General features: G+C 43.8%; 1 protein-coding gene across 6 annotated transcripts in view; it reads right to left on the bottom strand.

Moving 5' to 3' along the window:
- UBQLN1 (ubiquilin 1) overlaps positions 1-25,098 on the bottom strand; it is a 1,666,336-nt gene that overhangs the window by 929,894 nt on the left and 711,344 nt on the right. For all 6 annotated transcript variants that reach the window (XM_044083698.1, XM_044083697.1, XM_044083695.1 and 3 more), the window contains exon 5: positions 15,995-16,153. In XM_044083698.1, the coding sequence (XP_043939633.1) occupies positions 15,995-16,153 (159 nt within the window). The remainder of the gene's footprint in view (positions 1-15,994; positions 16,154-25,098) is intronic.

Below are 25,098 nucleotides of genomic sequence, written 5' to 3' on the forward strand. Positions count from 1 at the left end.
GGAGTAAGTACCCATGAATACCACAGAGGGGAAGGAGGGAGGGTAAACCTGACTGCAGATGCATACCTATCGGACATCTACATTTATGGTAGGTACAAAACTGTACTATGTCCTTCAAGGATGCATCTGCAGTCATCACATATGGGTAAAATACCATAGCCAATCTGGGGGTGGAGGAACTAAGAGAAGGATGGTGAAGCTAAGATGCCCTGCAGGACAGCCATAGCAAAGCCTGCTCTGGATCTGGAATATAAAGGTAAATTGTAATGCTTGGCAAATGTATGCACGGAGCTCCATGTGGCAGCTTCTAAAATGTCCTTGGTAGCCACCCCTCTTAAGAAGGCTGTGGAGGTGGCTGTGGCTCTCGTGGAATGAGGTCTAATGTTAGTTGGTACAGTATTTCCATGAAAGGAGTAACAAAAGCAGATGCAATTTCCTATCCATTTTGAAATTGTCTGTTTGGAAATTGCTTTTCCCTGAGTACCAGGAACATATGCTACCAACAGCTGGTCAGCTTTTCTGAAACCTTTAGTTCTGTCCAAGTAGTAGCGCAACTGTCTGTGAATGTCCAGGGTGTACAGAAGTTTCTCCCCTTTGTTTTGTGGATTTGGGAAGAAGGTAGGCAAGTGAATGGCTTGGTTTAATGAAACCCTGGATACCACCTTTGGCATAAATGTAGGGTTAGTTCTCAGTGAAACTCTGTCCTGATGAAAAATAATAAATGGCTGTACTGCCATCAGGGCCTGCAACTCCGAAACTCATCTTGCTGAGGTTATGGCCAGAAGGAAGGCAGTCTTCCATGAAAGGTACTGTAGATCTGCAGATGCTGCTGGTTCAAAGGGAGGCAGCGGTAGCTTTTCCAACACGAAGTTAAGGTCCCAAGCAAGTACAGGAGGTTTCCGTGGAGGTTTGATGTTTTTGATTCCTCTTAGAAACTGTCTTAGAAGAGGATGAGAGAAGACAGGTGGATCAGTATTGTACTCTGCTGAAATAGCTGAAGCATGAATTTTAATAGAAGAGTAAGACAGACCATTGTGGAACATTTCTGCCAAATATTCCAGGATATGTGCCATGTTCATCACTGTCGTATCCAGGCCCTTTGTGGTGTTCCAAATGAGAAATCTTTTCCATTTTGCTGAATATGCCTTTCTTGTGGAAGGGCGGCGAGCTTCCATAATAATGTCCTTCACTCTCTGGGATAGCTTATCCTGAGGAGTCGTCAAGGTATTCCCCAGGCTGTCAGTTGCAAGGTTCTCAGGCTGGAATGTAGAGTTTTGCATCTGTGCTGTGTCAGAAGAAGTGGCCATAGAGGAAGAGGCCATGGCTTCGTACGTGACATGCTCCTTAGCAGTGGGTACCAGTGCTGTCTTGGCCAGTCTGGAGCTATCAGAATTACCTTTGGCTGCTCTGTCCTGATCTTCAGTAACACCTCGGTCATTAATGGAATTGGTAGAAATGCATACACTGTTAGATTTCTCCAGCTGAAAGAGAGAGCGTCCAGTTTCCACACTTGTGGGTGGTATGTCCTTGAGCAGAATTTCTTCAGTTGATGATTGTGGGGGGATGCAAATAGATCTATGTCCGGCCTCCCCCAAGATTGTGTTATCTGTAAGAAAATGTCTGGGTGCAGCATCCATTTGTGCGCATCGATGATATTTCTGCTTAAGCTGTCCGCCAGTGTATTGTCTTTCCCTGGCACAAACTGAGCTTGCAGCTGTATATTGAGTTTCAAGGAAAGATCCCATAGATTCATTGCCAGTTTGCAAAGAGGGTAGGAATGGGTACCTCCTTGCTTGTTTATGTACCACATAACTGTGGTGTTGTCTGTCCTTATTAGTAGGTGGCCTTGATGTAGAAAGAGTTTGAAGGCCTCGATTGCATGTATCACTGCTAGCATTTCTTTTTGATTTATATGCATGCGTAGCTCCTTCTGTGACCACTGTCCTTGAATACCTCTGCCCTCCATGTGTGCTCCCCAACCTAGGTCTGAAGCATCTGTTGTAATAGTTTGGGAGGTTTTTGGCTTTGTGAAGGGCAACCCCCTGTTGGACTGGCTGGCCTGAGCCCACCACAGAAATTCCTTTTGAAGGCATGGAATGAGTGGGATTAAAGCTTCTAAACTGTGACTGTGCTGAGTCCATAAACTCCTTAGGTACCACTGTAGCTTCCTCATATGTAGCCTTGCTTGTGGGATCAAAAGAATACAGGATGCCATGTAACCCAGGGCCTGCAGGATTTTCCTTGCAGTCAGCTGGGTTTGTCTTGCCAGATTCTTGAAGTAATCCGGTAGTTGTCTTTGTTTTTCTTCTGTGAGATAAGCCATTTGGGTGGTTGTATCCAGATCCAAACCCAAAAAAGTTATTCTTTGTGATGGAACAAGTCTTGATTTGTGCATGTTGACTGTATATCCCAAGGCCTGCAGAAGATTGATGGCATAATTTAAGTCCTTTACCAAAGTTTGTTGGCTGTCTGCTTGTATAAGGCAGTCATCCAGATATGGGTATATTTGAATCCCCTGAAGTCTGCAGTGTGCTATTACTGATGCCAGGCATTTCGTGAATACTCGGGGCGCAGTAGATAAGCCAAAGGGCAATGCTGAGAATTGATAATGCTCTGACCCTGCAAGAAATCTGAGGTGTCTTCTGCAACTTTGTCTGATAGGGACATGCAGGTATGCCTCCTTGAAATCTAGAGTCACCAGCCAAGACCCCTTGCCCAGCATGGGAAGGAGCTGCTGTAGAGTCAGCATTTTGAATTTTGGCACAATGAGATAAGTGTTCAGTGCGGACAAGTCAAGAATTGGTCTCTATTGATTTTCTTTTCTTGGAACAAGGAATAGTCTGGAGTAAAATCCTTGGCCTTGTTCTGAAAGAGGAACTTTTTCTATAGCTTTCATTTGTAGTAAGCTTGAGATTTGTTTCAAAGCCTCTGCCCTTTGATTTGGTGGTAGACCGGGCATGCCTTTTCTTTTTGGCAATGTGTGGAAATGGAACCTGTATCCGTTGTCTATTATTTGCAGTGTCCATTTGTCTTTTGTAATGCTGTGCCAATTTTTGGAGAATAAAGAAATTTTTCCGCCCAAAGGTGCTTCTAATTGAGCCCTGGTTGGTGGAGTCAAAGTAAAGTCATTGAGTTTGTCCTTGTGCAGCAGTTGCAGGTCCTGCACTACCTGTTTGGTTTGGAGGTTGCCATTGACGGCCTTTGTAGGAGCCCCTAGCTTGCTCTCTACCTCTGGCACGCCTGTTCCTTCCTCTCTGAAATCTTTCTGTGTCCGGAAAGGACCAATTCTTGGAAGGCCAATTTCTGCTGAATCTTGGTGGTTACACTTGAAAAAAAATCTTTAACTGTTTGTACAGATTTTGCCTTTTCCTCAAATTTCTTTAGGACCTCTTGAGCAGTGGAACCAAATAACTTTTGCTTTTCCAGTGGAGCATCCAAAAGCTTAGCTTTAACATGGTCTGGCAGAGATTGTTCCTTCAGCCAAGCATGCCTACGTATGACTACACCTGTCATTGCTGACCTACATGAAGCTTCCAATGCATCATAACCACACTGCAAAAAATGGTTGCTAACCTGCTGGGAATTATGCACCAGATCCTGAAGGGATTTGCGATCAAGGGGTTCAGTAGAAGACAGTTTCTTATGCATTTCTTCTAACAAATACTCTTGGTACTGTATCATATGAAATTGACAATTTAATGCCCTCATGGAAAGAGTGGCAGAAGTATACACTTTTTTACCCCATCTCTCTAAAGCCCTGGACTCCTTTGCAGAGGGGAGTGGGTTCTTAGTAGTAACAGCTGCAACCCCTTTAGGGCCCTGGGAAATAGTTTCAGGATCAGCAGAGTGGGCCTTGTAAAGAAAATTATGTGAGCCCGGGACCCTGTAATACCTATCGGGTTTAACAGGAGCCGGAGGCAGAGTGTCAGGGGTCATACTAGAGTCAGAGTACACATCATCAATGACATTTAAAACAGGATGGATAGCCAAAAGTCTATGCTGAGGTAAATGAAGAAAAGTTCTTAGTCTTTTTCTGGAATCAGAATCTTCCTGGCCCTGCCATTTGAAATGCTCTCTCAGAGTGAAGGGTCTCCCCAAAGGAAAGCTCTTCAGGAGGGGAGGCTGATGGGATAGATTCCTCTGCATCCGAATCCTCGTAGGCCGAAAAAGCCTCCTCCTGGTAGTCGGAGTGATCCGAACCATCCGAGGCCTCCTCTGAGGAGAGGGGAATCAGGGGGATCTACCCTGGGTCTTTTGTCTAGAGGAGGTTGGGAGCCCCTGTCCGGATGGGGCTGAGAGCCCCTGATTAGAGAGATAAGGTCCTCTGCCAAGGTTAGTATCTGGGAACTAGAAGAGGGACCCTGAGGAATAACCCTGGGAGTCATGGCTTTAGTGTGCTTAGCAGCTTTAGCCCTGGTGAAGGCCTTAATGGACATGGATGCAGGAGGCCTGGCTGCACCACGTGCTGGTGTAGCTTTGTCTAGAGGTATGGTGTCGGAAGCTTCCAAATCACCAGTCTCTGAAGGCAATTCCAAAACCGACTCGGCGGGAGCCTCCGGGGCCGAGGCTGTCGGTTGTACTGTTTCAGGGTTCGGAAGTTCCAAGGACTCGGTATCAGCTGAGACCGAGACACTCGCGGTAGGCCTGGCCGCAGTTTCAGCCGAAACCACGGGCCGCGTGTGTCGGTCCTTGTCTTTCCGTTTCTTAGTTAAATGTGAAGTCGGGGTCTCCGACGGCATTTCATAAGAGAAACTAGCCCCAAAAAACTCCTCTGCGAACTCCGACCAACGTCTAAGATTGCGTCGGTTGAAGGAAGCACAGGCTGAACAGGCCGAGACGTCGTGGTCTGGGCCTAAGCAGGGGAGGCAGTAAGAGTGGAAATCTTTATGAGGTATTTGTTTCCCACAAGTTAAACAATTATTAACTTTATCTGACATCGGCTGAGGCAAGAAAGAGTCCCCAACGGAGTACTTAGCTTTTGAAGTCTTCGGTTAGCTGAATTACAGGAGCTGGCCGACCGGCACTTGCGAACTGCTTCTGCTTCGGGCACCACGCGGCAAGAAAGACTGGGGAAGATGGCGTCGGCTAACGCTTTTATACCCCAGGCGCTCTGACGTCGAGGAATGGGCGACATCAGCCGACGCCGGACCCAGACTTTGGAATCCGGCCGACCAAAGGGCTGCCTGAGGCAGGACAACCCATATGTGATGACTGCAGATGCATCCTTGAAGGACATCTGAAATAACTTCTCTACAGAAAAAGAAATGTTGTTCAATGAGATACTTTATCTGCCCAAAACTGCAGAATAAACCCATCTACTGATACTTAAGAAGCCAAAGTGACAGGACATCTGACCAAGCTTATCAATGTCAAAAAAGGTCTGGGTTTTAGCTCAAGTGCATGTCACTCATACAGTATGTAATCTTGTGCTGCACATCCAATATCTTTACCAAGATACATAGCATACAGCCAAAAATTACTGCAACAGTGAACTAACAATGAACATCTTGCATAGAATATTAAGCAGCACAGTTTTTCATGTTGTTCATAAAACTTTAAAACACACTGACAGGTCAAATATTTTGTGCGACCGGTAGTGTCTGAGCAAGTATGGAAATAACCAAACCGCGGTCAAACAACAGGTCCAAGAAGGAGTTGCTAAACAAGTTTAATGAATGTAGCAACATAAGCAACAGTTAAAACTGATCCAATATAAAAACAAATACAAAAAACCTGGTAAAGCTTTCATCCCATTAATGTCTAGGACTTCATCTAAACCAAGCAACTAATAAGAACCACAACTTAAATATAGTACTTTCCCCACCAATCCTAACATGCAATCAAATTCTTAAAGGCACAATGCTCTGACATCTAAACACTAATATATAATACTATTGAAATCTATGTACATACTTCATTCATAAATTCATACTATAAGGGATAAATCGCAACTTATTCTTCCTATAATTTGATCCTTCTTTGTTTAAATTCACTCATAATAGGAACAACACCATAGTACAGTTTTGTACCTACCATAAATGTAGATGTCCGATAGATATGCAACTGCAGTCCTTACATATGGGTTGTCCTGCCTCAGGCAGCCCTCGGTCGGCCCGATTCCAAAGTCTGGGTCCGGCGTCGGCTGATGTCGCCTCCTCCCCGACGTCAGAGCGGCTGGGGTATAAAAGCATCACCCGACGCCATCTTCCTCAGTGTTTCTTGCCCCAGATGCCAGGTGCCCTCCATGGAAGGCTAAATTTAGAACTGGAGAAAAATTTTCAGATATACGCAATAGCAATAAACAGATACACCATAACAGATATCCCCAGCTAAGTATAAAAGGAGGGAAGTGGACCCAATACACAGAGGGGTAGGAGGGAGGGAAAACCTGACTGCAGTTGCATATCTATCGGACATCTACATTTATGGTAGGTACAAAACTGTACTATGTCCTTCAAGAATGCAACTGCAGTCCTTACATATGGGTTGAATACCATAGCCAAGCTGGGGGTGGTAGGCTCTAAGATAAGGATGGTGTAGCTAAAATGCCCTGTAGGACTGTCGAAGCAAAGCCTGCTCGGGATCTGGAATATAAAGGCAGGTTTTAGTGCTTGGAAAATGTATGCACGGAGCTCCATGTAGCAGCTTCTAGAATGTCCTTTGTAGCCACCCCTCTTAGGAAGGCTGTGGAGGTGGCTGTAGCTCTGGTGGAGTGTGGCCTGATATTGGCTGGCACACCCTTTCCATGGAAAGAATAACAGAATCTGATGCAATGTCCAATCCATTTTGAAATTGTTTGTTTGGAAATTGCCTTTCCTTGCACTCCAGGAGCGTATGCTACAAATAGTTGAGCAGACTTTCTGTTGGCCTTTGTTCTGTCCAAGTAGTAGCGCAGTTGTCTGTGTATGTCCAAAGTGTGCAGCAGCTTTTCCCCTTTATTTTGAGGATTGGGGAAGAAAGTAGGCAGGTGAATTGCTTGATTTAGAGACACCCTGGATATCACTTTTGGCATAAAAGAAGGATTGGTTCTTAAAGAAACCCTGTCCTGATGAAAAATGAAGAATGGAGGTACTGCCATGAGGGCCTGTATCTCCGAAACTCTTCTTGCTGAGGTAATTGCCAACAGGAAAACTGTTTTCCAGGAAAGAAATTGCAATTCTGAAGATGCTGCTGGTTCAAAAGGAGGAAGAGTTAATTTTTCCAACACGAAGTTGAGGTCCCATGCAGGCACTGGTGGTTTTCTGGGAAGTTTGATATTCTTTATCCCTCTTAGAAATTGTCTTAGCAAAAGATGTGAAAACACAGGTGGATCAGTGTTGTATTTTGCTGAAATTGCTGAAGCGTGTATTTTTATGGAAGAATAGGAAAGTCCATTATGCAGCATTTCTGCCAAGTATTCCAGTATCTGTGGGATGCTCATTACTGATGCATCCTGTCCCCTGTTGGTATTCCAGATGTTGAATCTCTTCCATTTGGCTGAATAAGTCTTTCTGGTGGAAGGTCTGCGTGCTTCCAATAATATCTGTTGAACTTCCTTGGAGAGAGAGATGTGGGGAGAAATCATGGAACCCTCCAAGCTGTCAGCTGTAGAATTTGCAGGTTGGGATGAACCGACCTGTAATTGTGCTGAGTCAAGGCCATTGAGGCAGGGGCCACGGCTTGGTACAAGTTATGCTCCTTAGTAATGGATACCAGTGCTGCCTTGGCCAATCTGGATCTATTAAGATGCCTTTTGGTTGCTCTGCTTTGATCTTCAGTAACACCTTGGTCATTAATGGTAGAGGTGGGAATGCATAGATTGTTAGAGAGTTCCAGCTGAATGAGAGAGCATCTATTCTCCAGGCTTGTGGATGGTGTGTCCTCGAGCAGAACTTTTTCAGATGATGATTGAGGTGGGAGGCAAAGAGATCTATGTCCGGCCTCCCCCATGCAGGAGTTATTTGTGCAAAAATGTCTGGATGCAACATCCATTCGTGCGGGTCCAGGATGTTTCTGCTTAGACTGTCCGCCAGAACATTGTCCCTGCCCGGAACAAACTGGGATTGCAGCTGTATGTTCAGTTTCAGGGACTTTTCCCAAAGAGTCATCGTTAGTCTGCAAAGGGGGTAAGAATGAGTACCTCCCTGCTTGTTTATGTACCACATAACAGTGGTATTGTCTGTCTTTATTAGCAGATGACCTTGATGAAGATATTTTCCAAAGGCCTCGATTGCATGAATCACTGCTAACATCTCTTTTTGATTGATGTGAAGGTGTACCTCCTGGGGGGTCCATTGCCCTTGAATGCATCTGCCCTCCATGTGCGCCCCCCATCCATGGTCTGAGGCATCTGTTGTAATGGTTTGGCTTGTTTGAGGTTTGTTGAAAGGCATACCTTTGTTTAACTGGCTTGCTTGGGCCCACCACAAAAATTCCCTTTGTAGACATGGGATGAGTGGGATAATTGCCTCTAAGTTGTGGCTGTGTTGAGAACATAAACTTTTTAGGTACCATTATAGTTTTCTCATGTGTAGTCTTGCCAGTGGAATCAGTAGAATGCAAGATGCCATGAAACCCAGGGCCTGCAGGATTTTCCTTGCAGTCATCTGGGTGAGCTTTGCTAGGCTTTTGAAGTAATATGGTAATTGTTCTTGCTTCTCTTCTGTGAGGTAAGCCATTTGTGATTGTGTCTAGTTTGGCTCCTAGAAAAATCATTTGTTGGGATGGCAGTAGTCTTGATTTTTGTAAGTTGACTGTGTATCCCAAAGCCTGTAGTAAGTGAATGACATAACTCCAGTTTTTTGTCAAGGCTTGCTTGCTGTCCGCTTGTATAAGGCAGCCGTCCAGGTAAGGGTATATTTGTATTCCCTGGAGTCTGCAGTGTGCAATTACTGATGCCAGGCATTTCGTGAATACTCTGGGCGCAGTAGATAAGCCAAAGGGCAATGCTGAGAATTGATAATGCTCTGACCCTGCAAGAAATCTGAGGTATCTTCTGCAACTGTGTCTGATTGGGACATGCAGGTATGCCTCGAGGTCCAGAGTAACCCAGCCAAGACCCCTTGCCCAGCATGGGAAGGAGTTGCTGTAGAGTCAGCATTTTGAATTTTGGTACAATGATTTATTTATTTATTTATTTATTTATTTTTATTTTATGAGAAAAGAGAAAAGAGTTTAGAGCGGACAAGTCCAGTATAGGCCTCCATTGCTTTTCTTTTCTTGGAACAAGGAACAGTCTTGAGTAAAATCCCTGGCCTTGTTCCTGAGGAGGAACCTTTTCTATTGCTTTGATTTGTATCAGCTTTGAAACTTGTTCGAATGCCTCTGCCCTTTGATTTAGTGGCAGGTTTGGCATGCCTTGTCTTGTTGGTAAAGTATGGAAGTGGAACCTGTAGCCTTGGTCTATTATGTCCAGAATCCATTTGTCCTTTGTTAAAATGTGCCAATTTTTTGAAAATAAGGATAATTTTCCGCCTAAAGGTGCTTCTCTGAGCCTTGGTCGGCGGTGTCAAAGTCAAGTCATTGTGATTGTCCCTGTGGAGCAGGGGAAGTCCCTGCCCCACCCTTCTGATTAGTCGGTTGCCACTGGCGTCCCCTGTAGGAGTCTCTGTATTGCCCTCTTCCCCGGGCACGCCTGTTTTTTCCCCTTTGAAACTTGTCAGTGTCTGGAAAGGACCAATTCTTAGAAGGCCAATTCCTGCTGAACCTTGGTGGCTGAACCTGGAGGAAATCCTTGACTGTTTGCACTGATTTAGCCTTTTCCTCAATTGATTTCAACACATCCTGAGCATTAGCACCAAATAACTTGTGTTTTTCTAGAGGTGCATCTAGAAGCTTTACTTTAACATGATCTGGCAATGCCTGTTCTTTCAACCATGCATGTCTACGTATGACGGCCCCTGTCATAGCTGCCCTACATGAAGCTTCCAATGCATCATAACCACACTGAAGAAAATGATTGCTAACCTGCTGAGTGTTATGGACCAAATTCTGCAAGGCCTTTCTATCTAAAGGCTCAGGAGAGGCTAACTTTTTCTGCAAATCATCCATCAAGAAATCCTGATACTGAAACATATGAAACAGGCAATTAAGGGCCCTCATGGCAAGTGTGGGTGAGGTATAAACCTTTTTGCCCCACCTCTCCAGGGACCTAGCTTCCCTGTCTGAGGGCAAAGGATTTTTGGCCGTGGATGTGGCCACCCCTTTGGGCCCCTGGGAAATAGTTTCTAGATCAACAGAATGGGCCTTGAAGAAATGCTTGTGAGTTTCAGGAACCCTGTAGTATCGGTCCGGCTTGACAGGAGCAGGGGGGAGAGAATCAGGGAGAAGCACTCGAATCAGAGTACACATCATCTAGTACATCTAACACTGGAGGGATAGCTAAAGGCCTGTGTTGGGGAAGCTTAAGGAAGGAACGAAGCCGTTTCCTGGAGTCGGAGAATTCCTGACCCTGCCACTGAAAATGCTCTCTCATGGAGTGGAGAATTTCCCCAAAAGAAATATCCTCAGGAGGAGAGGCAGAAGGAATAGATTCCTCCGCATCAGAATCCTCGTAGGCCTGGAGGGACTCTTCCTGGGTATCTGAGTGATCAGAGTCACCAGAGGCTTCATCTGAAGAAAGGGTGTCTCTGTATGCTCAACCCTGGGCCTTTTGTCAGAAGGTGGCTGAGAACCTCTGTCAGGATGGGCCTGGGAGCCTCTGATTAAGGAAATTAAATCTGCAGCTGAAGTCATGATTTGCTTATCAGTAGTGGGCTGAGGCATAGCTTTAGGAGGGTGAGACTTAGCCTGGCTGGCAGCCTTAGCATGTGTGTAGGCCTTGATAGACATAGACATAGGGGGCCTAGCTGCCCCACTTGCTGGAGTAACCTTGTCCACCGGTATGGTCTCAGGCAAATCTTGGGCTTCAGTTTCTGGAGGAAAATCAACAATCGGCACCGGCGCAGTCTCCGGGGCCGGAGTGATCGGTAAAGTGGTGTCGTCGGTCCTGAGCGGTGGAACAACCGCCTCAGAAGAGACCGATGCACTCGCGATAGTTTTTGGCGTGGTGTCGGTGGAAGTCACGGGCCGAGAATGTCGGTCCCGGTCTTTCCGTTTTTTAGAACTATGAGGTGTCGGTTGTTCCGACGGCATGGTATAGGAGTATTTATCGCCAAAAAAGTCTTCAGCAAACTCTGCCCGGCGCCTGAGTGTGCACTTATTGAAGCAAGCACAGGCAGAGACGTCGTGGTCTGGGCCAAGGCAGGGGAGGCAGTAAGAATGGAAGTCCTTATGAGGTATTTGTTTACCACAAGACAAACAATTATTAACTTTATCAGTTTTTTCTGACATCGGCTGAGGCAAGAAAAGGTTCCCCAACGGGGTACTTAGCTTTTTGATGACTTCGGATACGTAAAACACAGGAGCTGACCGACCGGCACTTGCGAACTTGCTTCTGCTTCGGGCACCGCGCGGCAAGAAAGACTGAGGAAGATGGCGTCGGCTGATGCTTTTATACCCCAGCCGCTCTGACGTTGGGGAGGAGGCGACATCAGCCGACGCTGGACCCAGACTTTGGAATCGGGCCGACCGAGGGCTGCCTGAGGCAGGACAACCCATATGTAAGGACTGCAGTTGCATTCTTGAAGCACATCGAGTCCCAGGGGTTTGGAAGTATCTGTTCTTACCTGCCAAATCATTTCCAGAAGCAAAAGGTTATTTTTACAATCACCCCCATACACAACACAGTTGATATTTTTTCTAAAACTAAACATTTAAACATTTTGAGCTTAGTACATTTTAAGGAATGTCTAGCAAGATCACTTTTGTGTCCTTCTTTAATATGCTGTAATTATGTTTATAAACTCTCTGTTTAAACCATTTTCTGTTTTCCCCATTTAAAAAAGTATACAGGAACGGCACCTGGCTAAATACACTATCCTTGTAGTTTTACAGATGTACCTACCCGGTCTTCTCCATTTTGTGATAGTGCCCAAGATTCTCCCTCTTTCCTCAGTATCTATAAAAGAACATTGTTTACATCCACATTTTGAGGTTTTGTTAAGTTGAATACTGAAGCTCTTGTTGGGGTCCTGCTAAAATATTTTTTATATTTTCCTGTTCTTAAGGATGAAACGGGGGGGGGGGGCAATGAACTCGAGGTTCCTATACTCTTGTAACATATACCAGTTATTATGTACAATTTTCTTGATAACTGAAGTGTCCAGTGTATAGTGGATCACCATACTATTATCTGTCTTTTTCAGTTTTCCCAATTTGTCATCCTCATTGGACATCATTCCATTGCTCTTTATACAGTTTAGTCCAGCTGTAATAATAGGGCCAAATCTACTACTTCTCAACTCCAGTACTTGTTCAATGTTTTCATCAATAAGGGTCTCATTGTACCCCCTTCTCTGTAAGCATCACCTTCAATTTACCTAACTCTTCCAGACAATAATCATCTTTAGAAGAAAGTCAAAATCCTCACGGATATAGTTAAACCCCTTTTTTGATGCACTGGATGACAGCTGTTAAAGTATAAATAAAGAATTACTAAATGTCAGCTTTCTGTATATGGCCATCTCAAGGTCGTACTGTTCTCCCTAGTAGACCTTTACATCCAAAAAATGGGTCTCTTGGATGTCAACATGGGTAGTAAACCTTAAAAATGTAGTGGTAGTTTCAAATTCACAAACCAATTTATTAAATTCTGAAATATCCCCTGTTCATAACACTAAAAATACCATCTAGGTATCTGTAATACTGGCAACAAAATTTGAATTTGTTCTTTTTAAACACTATAGTGTCCCTCCCACTATTTCAGTACTACACTGGCAAAGATGGGGCCACATGTGGCCCCCATGGCAATTCCTTGTAACTGCCTGTAGTAATCACCTTTGAAAAAATAAAATTATTCTTTAGAATAAACTCTACAAATTCATTAATAACTTTTACATCGGTGGCAGAAAGCTCATTATATTGCACTAATATTTCACAAAGCCACTTTAACCCACACTCATGTGGGATAACAGAAAACAAATTTCTGACATGCAGAGTGATCAGAAAACATTTATCCATAACTATCCCATCATCTGTAACTATCACATTTCTTAAATTTATCAACAAAACCCCATAAATCCCTCAAGATATACTGGTACCTAGTGAGGGCGTTTCTAAGCTTTCCAACAATATATTTTGCAAGGGGTTGTGTGATAGAGCCTCCTGCAGAAACAATGGGGCACAAAGAGGGATCCTGTAAATTGGAATTTATTTTTTGTACACCAAAAATCTTAGTAACAACAGGATTCTCAACCTCTAAAAATTGTAAGAGCCCAACATAAATAATTTCATATAATAATAATTCCTCCAAATATAAATTAATGACAGTGTATGCAGTTGTAATTTTATTCAGGGACACAGTTTGATAAGTACTGGTGTCATTCAATATGTAAAACATCCTAGTTACATAATGAAATGTGTCCATCAAAACCATGCCTCCGCCTTTGTCAGGTTTCATGCATCTAATGCTCTTATTAGATGCAAATTCATCTAAAATTACTTTTTCTCATGGAGAAAAGTTGTAGAAGCTGTTCCTTTTTCAGTTATTTAACAATCCCCAGATTTTCCTCTCACAAGTCCTTTCAAAAACATTCATAACAGGGTCAACCGGGGGTTTAAACATGTTCTTCCATTTAAACATACCTTCTTTTCAAATTTGTGTCAGAGTCATGATCACACAATAAACTTTAAGATTTAAGTTCCTGCTAAAAATCTTAAAATCAATCAACATGTAAGCAATATTGGCCCTGTCTGTTGGCATAAAGGTAAAGCCTTTAATAAACAGGCTATAATACTCTGGGCAAATATTTAATTCAGTAAAATTGGAAATGTTGCAATTAAAATAAGACACAAGAGAAACAGTACCTTCATAGTAAACATCCATTTGAAAGTGTCTCCTTATGTTATTTCCCATACCGGTTGATGAAGCCAAGATTGTCTGCTCCTTTCTCGATTCCAATTCCTTTTCCCCCTTTGCCGTGGGGTCATATTCATTGAGTTCATCTTGTGCTTGCTACACTTTCGGAGCACCTCAACTCCGGTTGTCCAAAGGGGCTTCAATGGTAGACTCTTTTTCACAAACATAGTCATGGATAGTCGCCACTGGTTCTTCGGCTGGCCGTTGGATGCTTAAAACTCTGAATCTTAGTATACACTCCGTTTATGGCATAGTCAGCGTTGTCCCTGTTCAATTTTTTTATCCTTGATGTTTGCAATAGAAACCATCTTCATTTTGAACCTCGTAAACACGCTGTCATACTGAGCATGGTGATTGGGAAAAAAGCAAATCACCTGGATGGAAGTGACCATGGAAGAAGAAATATCTGGTCTTAAATACCTCCATTTACCCTTCATTCTTCCTCATCAAAAGTCTGGTAAGTTCCAGTTTTGTCAAAAAGTTCCGTTAGTTCCATGCAAAATGGTGTGTCATCCCCTACCCCATGGGAGAACTTCCATAGCCATAAACTCTTGGGTACAGGTTGTCAAGCACTTAACCAAAGAAAACAGTTGTCCATCTGGACAGATTTATATTTTAAGACTTTCTGGACCAAAACTTTTGTCTGTTGTTCAACGGTAAGTAGTCTCGAACCAAAAACTGTTGTCTGTAATCACTGGAGAATTGTAATTAAAGTTGTCAAGCCATTTAATAAAAAAGAAAAGGTTCCATTCAGTTACTTTTGTTGTTAGTGTCCTCATGATTTAATATATTCACTTTTTTTTTTTTTTTTTTTTTTTTTTACAATATCTGCATTGCTGATAGTTACTACTCAAAACTACCAGCTGATAACCCCCAATTAAGCTCTCCATGAGTACATCTCATTACTCAATGTGACCTTTAATCTTTAGTTCACTTTTGATGTAAGATGTCACACAATCATGAAATCAATACTGATTTTTTAATACTGAACTCTTAAGTATGAACAGGAATTGTTGTCTATGCTGTTCTGTACTGGTAAGTCAAAATAACTGCACATTTTAATTTACTTTTCATTTGTCAACCAAGCTGGTGCAAAGGTCTGAAGACCCTTTTCAGGCACTTTCCAAGACACAGGGCAATATATAACATTTCACAGTATAAAATACATTTAAGTTGACAGAAAACTGTTAGTTCTCGGCACAGGATACACGGATGCTACAGGAATATCAGACAGATTTATATAACACACCAAAAGTGAGAATAAGACCATCACAGCCAAACATTTACATGAATGCTAACCTCAATCCCTTCATTTACATTCATAGAAGCCCTAGACATCATTCAGGGGTTGGTAAGCGGAATGACGCTATGCAGTAAGCAAAATTATTTAAAAATGCTTAGACTCTAAATACTCTACAATGAGTACATGATTTACATATTCACATTGTACACAGTAGGAAATCAGAAATGTGAACAACAGACACAAATAATAAATGTTTTAAAAGTAGTAAAGCCAGATGAAGTTAATCAACCTGCCTTGCTAAAACAGTCACATTTGTTTGCTTCCACTGGTTGCTTTATTTATTTTATATTCTCTATAAAGAGTGTTTATACCTCTAGGTTTACCCAGGAGGTTGTTTCAAACACCTGGGGCTATTTGTGGAAAGGTTTTTTCACAACTAGGCAGTGTGAAAGAAGGAATGATGACTGTATGTATTTCCTAAAGCAAAAGAATAGGATTATTACTGTGGTATTGGACTCAATATGACTGTGAGATGCTGTTACCATTAAGTTTAAGGATAATGCCAGCAGACAGAGTAGTACTGACAATTTAAATGTGCTATTTGTACTACTGTCAAATTTGCTTTACTTAAATGCACTCATACAAGGAAATTTGCTTTTCTCTACTTAAATAAGAACATTACAAAATTAAGAGATCGCCAGAATGCAAATATGAACAACACACTTCATTAAAAGGAGTCATTCAGAAAACACATTACAAAATCAGAGTGGGAAATAATTTATGTATGTTCATTAACTAGAAAAGGTTTCACTCACTTGCTCTTGAGCAGCATTTAACATTGGTTCTTGAATGTCAATGAACATTCTTCTTAAAGCATTATAACCCCCTGGAATGCTCTCAAGGTTGCTAAGAGCTCGATCTTGATTTCTCATCATTTCCTGCATCATTGCCGGGTTCCGTGCAAGTTCAAGTGTCTAAAGATATTATGGGAAATAATTATTATTATCTGCAAAATAAAAGTTTAACAACTCTGAAATTAAGCTCCTCAAACATTCCACAGCTACACTAATATCCACTATACTCCTCAAGTAAAAACATTTATTAATACATCTTTGTTGACTGGGAAAAAACATTTAGTATGCAAACAGTTCATGAGCAATACACAAGACAACCAGACATGAGACAAGACTTGTAAGACATGGGTAAAGGAAGCTTACAATACAGATGCTAGAAGTAAATAAAACTGAGGTAAGGAGTGTAAAACATTAGTCGGTAGGTAGGTAATAGTTAAAGCTAAAACAGGGAGAGAAGCACTGTATAGCTCATGAGTCAAGGATAGTGGGGTAAGAATACTGAAATATATATGGAAATAGAACCTGGTTATAACACAGTGGTGCAGAGTATTTGAAGGGGATGGATAAAGTGAGGTGGTTAGAAAAAAAATGAAATGTAAATTGGGCATTAAGACAGGAAGGAAATTGAGAAGTGGAAGAAAGGTTTGATGTGTGGAAGGAAAAAAGAAGTTATGTACTTACCATAACATCCTATGTAAGTTGCTCATCTCGCCTTCATTCTTACACATGGGTTCGGAGCCGATCCATCAGCTCCAAGTCGGCCGCTTTCACAAGCTCAAGATCTTAGAGTAGCTCGAGGCAAAGTCCCTATCCCATGATGCTCTCTGTCTCACCTCAGATTTAGTTTGCTGATCCCAGCCTGTAACATATACAACACACAACAGGTACTCCATCTGGAGTAAAAAGTCATATAAGAAGACCCACCAGACCACAAGTCTACTCGTTCTTCGAGAACCTGGAGGGGGAAGGCGGGTGAGAATGTAAGAATGAAGGCGAGATGAACAGCTCACATGGAACGTTATGGTAAGCACATAACTTCTTTATGTGAAGTTGTTTGATCTCTCCGTTCATTCTTACACATAGGTAGCGTCCCAAGCACGGTAACCCTGGGTGGCTCACGGGAGTATATTCCTAAAGACAGTGGAACCAAAGGAACCTCTGTCCCTGGAGGCCCTGTCCACTTTGCAATGAGTGACAAAGGTATGCGGCTTAGACCACGCGGCAGCTACACATAGTGTCCAAAGGCAATCGAGCCGCAAAAGATGAAGTAGTAGAAACAGCCCTAGTGGAATGCCCTTTCACGCCATGTTCTAATGGAAGATTCACTGAAGAATATGCAAATTTTATGCAGTCAGTTAACCATTTAGAAAGAGTAACTTTGGATACTGGTAGCCCTGTCTTAGTGTCAGCATAAGAAACAAAGAGTTGTTCAGATTTTCTGAATTCCTTTGTTCTGTCCAAATAGTACCTTAACTGCTTGTGAACATCAAGCTTATGCAACATATATTCCAACTTGTTAGAATGGTTACTAAAGAAAGTTGGGAGTTCAATAGTCTGATTTAAGTTAGTCTCGGAACACACCTTTGGAAGAAAGGAAGGATTAGTTCTCAGTGACACTCTGTCGGGATGAAACACCAAGTATGGGGGTTTTATAGATTAGGGCCTGAAGCTCGGACACTCTATGTGCTGAGGTAATGGCTACCAAGAAAATTGTTTTCCAAGAGAGAAATTTTAAATGGCAGTATGATGCAGGCTCAAAGGGAGGGAGAATAATCTGTGACAGCACATAATTTAGATTCCAGGGAGTAAAAGGTTGTCTAACAGGCAGTCTAAGATGAATGGTACCCTTTAAGAAAGCCATACATAGTCTGCGAGACATTAGGTTAGAGCCTTCAGATCCGAGGTGGAAATTCGAAATTGCAGCCAATTGAACTCTTATAGTGGCAGCTGCAACACCTTCATGAAAAAGCTTAGACAGAAATTCCAAAACACTAGCAATTGGGGCAATGTAAGGATCAATATTATTCTGGGAGGCATAAAAGGCAAATCGCTTCCATTTGCTGGCACACAACTTTCTAGTGGAAGCTTTATGTGAAGATACAAGAATATGCTGTACCTCAGAGGAAAAGTCGTGTGACCTGGCTAGGTTGGGAATCGGAGTAGCTAAGCTGTCAGTCTGAGTGGTTAGAAAATCCTTCTATGTGGCCCACCTAATCACAAAAGAGTCGGATCCAGATCAAAAGAGGTCAATGTGTTCCTCTACTCATCAGACCCATCAGAGTACAACGCCCCATTTGGGATGTACCTTACAAGACACCTGCAACAGCAGGAAAGACCACAGAAGTACCTCACCAAAAGGATCACTGGCCCCAAACAGATGCCCTATGCAGCTCGACTGAAGAAACTCCAGCTGTACTCGGTTGCATACCGCATACTCAAAGGTGATCTCTGCCTGACATACAAGGCCATGTCCAACCCAGAATTGATGGACATGCTCCACCTAAAGAAAACCATATCCCCTCGAGCCACATGCTCTAAGGATCTAAACCTCACCACAACAATAAATAGGACTTGCTGGAGGGACAGATTCCTGTCCCACAGACTTCCCATACTTTGGAACAAGATTCCAATCTACATTAGGCAGAGCTCCCCGCTAAGTCTTCAAGAGAAACCTTGACGAGTGGATGGGAAAGAGACAGGGATCACTTCAGTGGCTCTGCTGAACAGAGACACAGGGAACTAATCTAAGTGGGCGGTGAAAGCAAACACATTCTGGCTAGGCTTACAAATGCCTTTGGGCAGATGGTCTAGTACCTACCTATGAACAGTCCTTCCCAGGGCTTTGGCTTTCCTGTAAGAATTTCGGAATCAGGGGAGTTGGTGGAAAGGCATATAGGAGTCCCGGGGGCCAATTGTGTACGAGCGAGTCCCTTGGGCTGTCTCCTGGTGGGGGATTCAGGGCAAAGTTAGCTTCTGCATTTGGCATTCATTAGGGATGCAAACAGGTCACACCAAGGCTGGCCCCATCTGGGGAAAATCATCTCGGCAACCTCGTCTTTGAGGGACCACTTGGGCGGTAACAGAATGGCTCTGCTCAATTTGTTCATGATCACGTTGGATTTCCCCGGGATGTGTGTTGCTGTCAGAAAGCGCCCAGTGGATACCGCTCACTGCCAAATTCTCAAGGCCTCTCGACATAAGGGCTAAGACTTGGTTTCCCCCTTGCTTGTTGATATACCAGACCACAGACATGTTGTCTATCTGGATCGCAATCGTCCCCAGAGGAAGAGAGTCGTGAAGGGCCGCAACGCCAAAAGCACCGCTCTCAACTCCAGGACATTGATGTGCAACTGTGACTCTGTTTCTGATCAGGTGCCTTGGGCTGTTCTTCCCTGAAATAGCCTACCCCCACCCTATCAGAGAAGCTTCCGTGGTCACCGTGGCTGACGGCAAGTGAGAAATAAATGGGTGACCTACTGTTACCTGGTGGCTGGTCAACCACCAAAGATCATCCTTCTTGCAAAAATCTGTAATCATTATCAAGAATGACATCGGAAGTCTTTAAGACCACTGGGTGAAGAGCAATACCTGGTTTCAAAGAGTGGCTATTATGTCCAGCGGTAATTTGACCATGGCGGTGGTGGTGTCCAAGTCTGCTCCAATAAAGGAGATACGCTGCGATGGTGACAACACAGACTTGTTGAAATTTATAGTTATTCCTAACTGAGAGCACAGACAGAGTGTGATCCCTGGACAGAATTAGTTGATGCCTGGAGGTGGCGGTAAGGAGCCAGTTGTCCAGATATGGAAACACTCTGAATCCTAGACACCTCAGGTGAGCCATAACCACTGCCATGCATTTAGTACACACTCTGGGGGCTCTTGTGAGGCCAAAGGGCACTGCTCGGAATTGGTAGTGACTGGCTCCCAGCCGGAAATGCAAATGATCTCTGGATGGTCTGGCCATTATGATATGATAGTATGCATCCTTGAGATCTATAGAGCATATCCAATCGACCGTTCTTAGGAAAGGAAGGATCAACTAAAGCGTGACCATACAGAACTTCTACTTCTTTACGAAGTTGTTGAGTCTGCCGAGGTCCAAGATGGGCCTCCAGTCCCCTATTTTCTTTGGAACTAAAAAGAATCTGGTGTAAGTTCCAGATCCTATCTGCTATGCTGGGACTGGCTGGATGACTTTTCCTGCAGCCTCTGGATTTCTATGGCTGCTTGATCCCTGAGACTAGGTGGAAAGGCTGGGATTTTCCTTCGAACAGGTGGGGGTTCTGAGAATGGGATGATGTAACCCTCTGGTAACAACGCTTTGTACCCAAGAAATTTTTTCAATCCTAGCCAGGCATCTGGATACAAAGACAAACAACCCCAACTGCCTCCAGAGTAGGACAGTCGGGCCTCCTTTCAGGAGCGCTGGTAGGGCTTGCCAAAGAACTGATCCCTGTCGCCCTGGTTTTGCGCACCCCCTCTGCCGCCGGGGCAGCGTCTTCCATTATTACCCCCTCCTCTGCCCCTGGAGGGGGGTTCACTACGTGTGTTCTGGAAAGATCCTTGGGACTTCTGGAACCACATTTTTCCACCTTTCTGCCCTTTGGGGTATGGTCTAGTAGGGGTGGAAAAACAGACTCCTATGGCAGACAGAGTCTTTCAATCTTGCTCACACCTAGTGAGGGTCCTCCTTGACTTTGGGCCCGAAAACAGACAAATGTACAGCTGATCTTCAATGCATCAAAAATCATAACTTTAAGTGCGTTGTGTCACCCAGATATTGACTTCAAGAAACTCTGAATAAGTCAACAAAATTAGAGACTCAAGTCACTGAACTGAAAAAAGAAGTTATGTTCTTACCATAACGTTCCATGTGAATTGTTCATCTCGCCTTTGTTCTTACACACGGGTTCGGAGCCGATCATCGGCTCCGAGTCGGCCGCTTCACAAGCTCTGCATCTAAGAGAAAGCTCGAGGCACAGTCAATATCCCATGATCCTCCTTTACCATCCCTCAGATCTAGTTTGCAAGAACCAGACAGCATTACTAATCACTGCGTTTAACTCTCAAGCAATCACACATACTTGAGGCTGAATAATACTAGAACCAACCACAGATAGGCAAATAGCCAATAGTCAACTTACTGAAGACTGGATAGAGAAGGCAACCTCAAGAATACCTACCAGACACTAGTCATACCCGTTCTTCCAGAACGTGGTGGGGGATGGAGGGAGGGGATGTAAGAACAAAGGCGAGATGAACAATTCACATGGAACATTATGGTAAGAACATAACTTCTTTAGGTGAAATTGTTCGATCTCGCCGTTTGTTCTTACACACGGGTAGCGTCCCTAGCTCCGTTACCCTGCGTGACTCATGGAAGAACGTTCCTGAGTACAGTGGAACCAAAGGACGCTCTGTCCTTGGAGGACCTGTCTACTTTGTAGTGAGTTACAAACGTATGAGGTTTTGCCCACGTCGCCGCCGCACAAATAATATCCAACGGAAGAAGAGCGGCATGGGCTGAAGAAGTAGAAACGGCCCTGGTAGAATGAGCCTTAGGCTTGAATGGAAGTGTTTGCTTTGAAGCAGAATAAACAAAATTTATTCAGTCCGAAAGCCATTTGGATAATGTCCGCTTGATTACTGCCATGCCCTTCTTATTATCTGCGAACGACACAAACAGCTGATCCGATTGTCTGTAATCTTTTGTTCTGTCTAGATAAAATCTCAGTTGTCTATGTACATCCAACGTGTGTAACATGTATTCCAATTTGTTTGAATGGTTTTTGAAAAATGTGGGGAGTTCAATAGATTGGTTAATGTTAAGCACAGAGCATACCTTCGGAAGAAATGACGGATTTGTACGCAAGGAAACTCTGTCTGGGTGAAAAATCATGTATGGCGGTCTGACTGACAATGCCTGTAGCTCAGAAATTCTATGAGCAGAGGTAACAGCAATGAGGAAGAGGGTCTTCCATGACAAATACTTAATTGAGCAGTTTGATGCTGGTTCAAATGGTGGTAGCATAAGCTGAGACAACATCAAGTTCAAATTCCATGGAGAAACCGGCTTGCGGATGGGTGGCCGCAGGTGAAAGGTACCCTTCATGAAGGCCCTACAAAGCCTGTGGGACATGATTGAAGAATCCCCTTCACCTACATGGAAGTTCGATATGGCCGCTAATTGCACTCTTATCGTAGAAGTAGAGGCCCCTTCATGAAACAGTGTGGATAAAAATTCTAGGATTTTGTGTATCGGGGCCACCAAGGGATCTAATCCTTGTGCTGACGCCCAGCAAGCCAAACGTTTCCATTTGCTTTTGTATAATTTTCTGGCAGAAGATTTGTGGGAAGAAACTAAAATGTGTTGTACTGTAGGGGACAAAAACTTTGACCTGGCTAAATTGGGAAGTGGAGCAGCCAAGCTGTCAGTTTGAGGGACCGAAGGGATGGATGAGGAACTCCCGACGAGTGAGTCAAAAGATCTGGCTCCGGGTCCAGAATCCATAGTTCCTCCATCAGGTGGGTACGAAGGAAGGGAAACCAGATCTGTCGAGGCCAGAATGGTGCTACGAGTATGATCGTCCTTTTCAGATTCCTGGCTTTCTGTAGAAATTTGGGAATCAAGGGGACAGGAGGAAAAGCATAAAGGAGACCTGGGGGCCAATCGTGTACCAGTGAGTCCCTGGGGGCACCCCCCCGGAGGGGGAAGAAGGGCAAAGTAGCTTCTGCATTTGGCATTCAAGGGGGATGTAAAAATATCGCAGCAAGGCTGGCCCCATCTGCGGAAAATCCTTTCCGCCACTTGACTGTTCAGGGCCACTCGTGGGGCAACAGGATGGCTCTGCTCAACCTGTCCGCAATGACGTTGGATGACCCCGGGATGTGCGTTGCTATCAGAAAATTACCTGTGGATGCCACCCATTGCCAAATTCTCAGGGCCTCTCTGCACAAAGGATAAGATCTGGTTCCACCCTGCTTGTTTATGTACCAGACCACCGACATATTGTCCGTCTGAAAGTACAGTTTTGTACCTACCATAAATGTAGATGTTCGAGGATCCACATTGCTGCAGTCCTAACAATTGGGTAGTCCGCTGTCCAGTCGGCCCGAATACCAAAGTATATGGCTGACGTCGGTCAGGGCGCATTAGACTGACGTCAGTACGTCAGGGTACTAATGCGCATGACCGACGTCATATCCTCAGTCTTTTCTTGCCCCAGATGTCAGAAGACCCTAAAAAGACAAGGCCCAATATACCTGCACCAAAAATATGTACAATATATACAAAATTATCAGCATATAACCTCACCTACACAACCACCCCTAAACACAGAGGGAAGGAGGGAGGGTAAATTGGACTGCAGCAATGTGGATCCTCGAACATCTACATTTATGGTAGGTACAAAACTGTACTATGTTCTTCATTCCACATTGCTGCAGTCCTAACAATTGGGTAGAATCCCAAAGCAGAGGTAAGGGAGGCTGGCAAATCATAAAGAAGCAGGAGCTGACAACATGCCTTGCAAAATAGCTGTGGCAAAACCAGCCCTAGACTTAGAGTAGAGAGGAAGGTGATAATGCTTAGAGAAAGTATGCACTGAACTCCAAGTAGCTGCCTCCAAAATATCCTTAGTTGCCACCCCCCTTAGAAATGCAGTTGAAGTGGCAGTAGCCCTAGTGGAATGAGGCCTAATCCCAGCTGGAATCTCCTTGCCATGATGGGAATAACAAAATGCAATGCAAAACCCAATCCACCTAGAAATAGTTTGTTTTGACACAGGCTTGCCCTCTTGAACTCAAAGCAAAAGAAACAAACAACTGCTGAGACTGCCTAAAATCCTTAGTCCTGCTTAAATAATAACGCAATTGCCTGTGTACATCTAAAGTGTGCAAAATCTTTTCCCCTTTATTTTGGGGGTCTGCATAAAAAGTAGGCAAATGAATAGTTTGGTTTAAAGCCACACTAGAAACCACCTTAGGCATAAAGGAAGGATTAGTGCGTAATGATACCCTATCCTTATGGAAAATCAAAAGGGCTCTACTGCCATAAGGGCCTGCAACTCAGACACCCTTCTTGCAGAAGTAATAGCCAACAGAAAAGCAGTCTTCCATGACAAGTATTTCAATTCAGCAGTAGCCGCAGGCTCAAAAGGTTGTAGAGTAAGTTTTTCCAACACAAAATTGAGATCCCAAGCAGGAGTAGGAGCTCTACGTGGGGGTCTTATATTCTTTGCCCCTCTAAGAAACTGCTTGAACAAAGGATGCGAAAACAATGGTGGGTCACAATCATAGTGAGCTGAAATTGCTGCAGCATGAATCTTAATGGAAGAGAAGGACAAACCTTTGTCCAATAACTCAGTAAGATATTGAAGAGCCACACTCAAATTAGGCTCAGAAATCTCCAAATTCTTTGCTGTACTCCAAAATAAAAATCTCTTCCATTTTTCTGCGTACACTTTCCTTGTACTAGGTCTTCTAGCTTCCATAATCACATTTAAAACTTGTTGAGGAAGTTGAGACCTGCTGTGTTTCAACACAGAATATGCCAGGCTGTTAGATGAAGAGAGTGAAGCTTGACATTGAGCAGATGACCGTCCTTCTGAGATAACAGATGTGGAATCAAAGGTAAAGGCCATGGAGGCTTCCTTACCAGACTCCTTAGTAGTGGGTACCAGTGTTGCCGAGGCCAATCTGGAGCTATTAAAATCATCCTTGGCTTGTCTTGTCTGACCTTTAATAGCACCTTTGGAAGAAGAGGCAGAGGTGGAAAGGCATACACATGAAGATTTTTCCAACCGAAAGACAGAGCATCCACTTTCCAAGCTGTGTGATGAAACCCCTTTGTGCAAAACTTTGGCAGCTGGTGGTTTAGTGGAGAAGCGAACAGATCTATGTCTGGAGTTCCCCATGACACTGTCAATTTCTGAAATACATGAAGATCCAGTTTCCACTCGTGGGGATCCATGATTTGTCTGCTTAACACATCTGCTAAGGAGTTCTGTGCTCGGCAGAAACCTTGCCTGGAGAGTTGGTTGCAAGCTTACCGCAGGCTCCCA

Source organism: Protopterus annectens, chromosome 9.part0 (genome assembly GCF_019279795.1).
Source record: "Protopterus annectens isolate FY-2018-M chromosome 9.part0, PAN1.0, whole genome shotgun sequence".
NCBI classification, from domain to species: Eukaryota; Metazoa; Chordata; order Ceratodontiformes; family Protopteridae; genus Protopterus; species Protopterus annectens.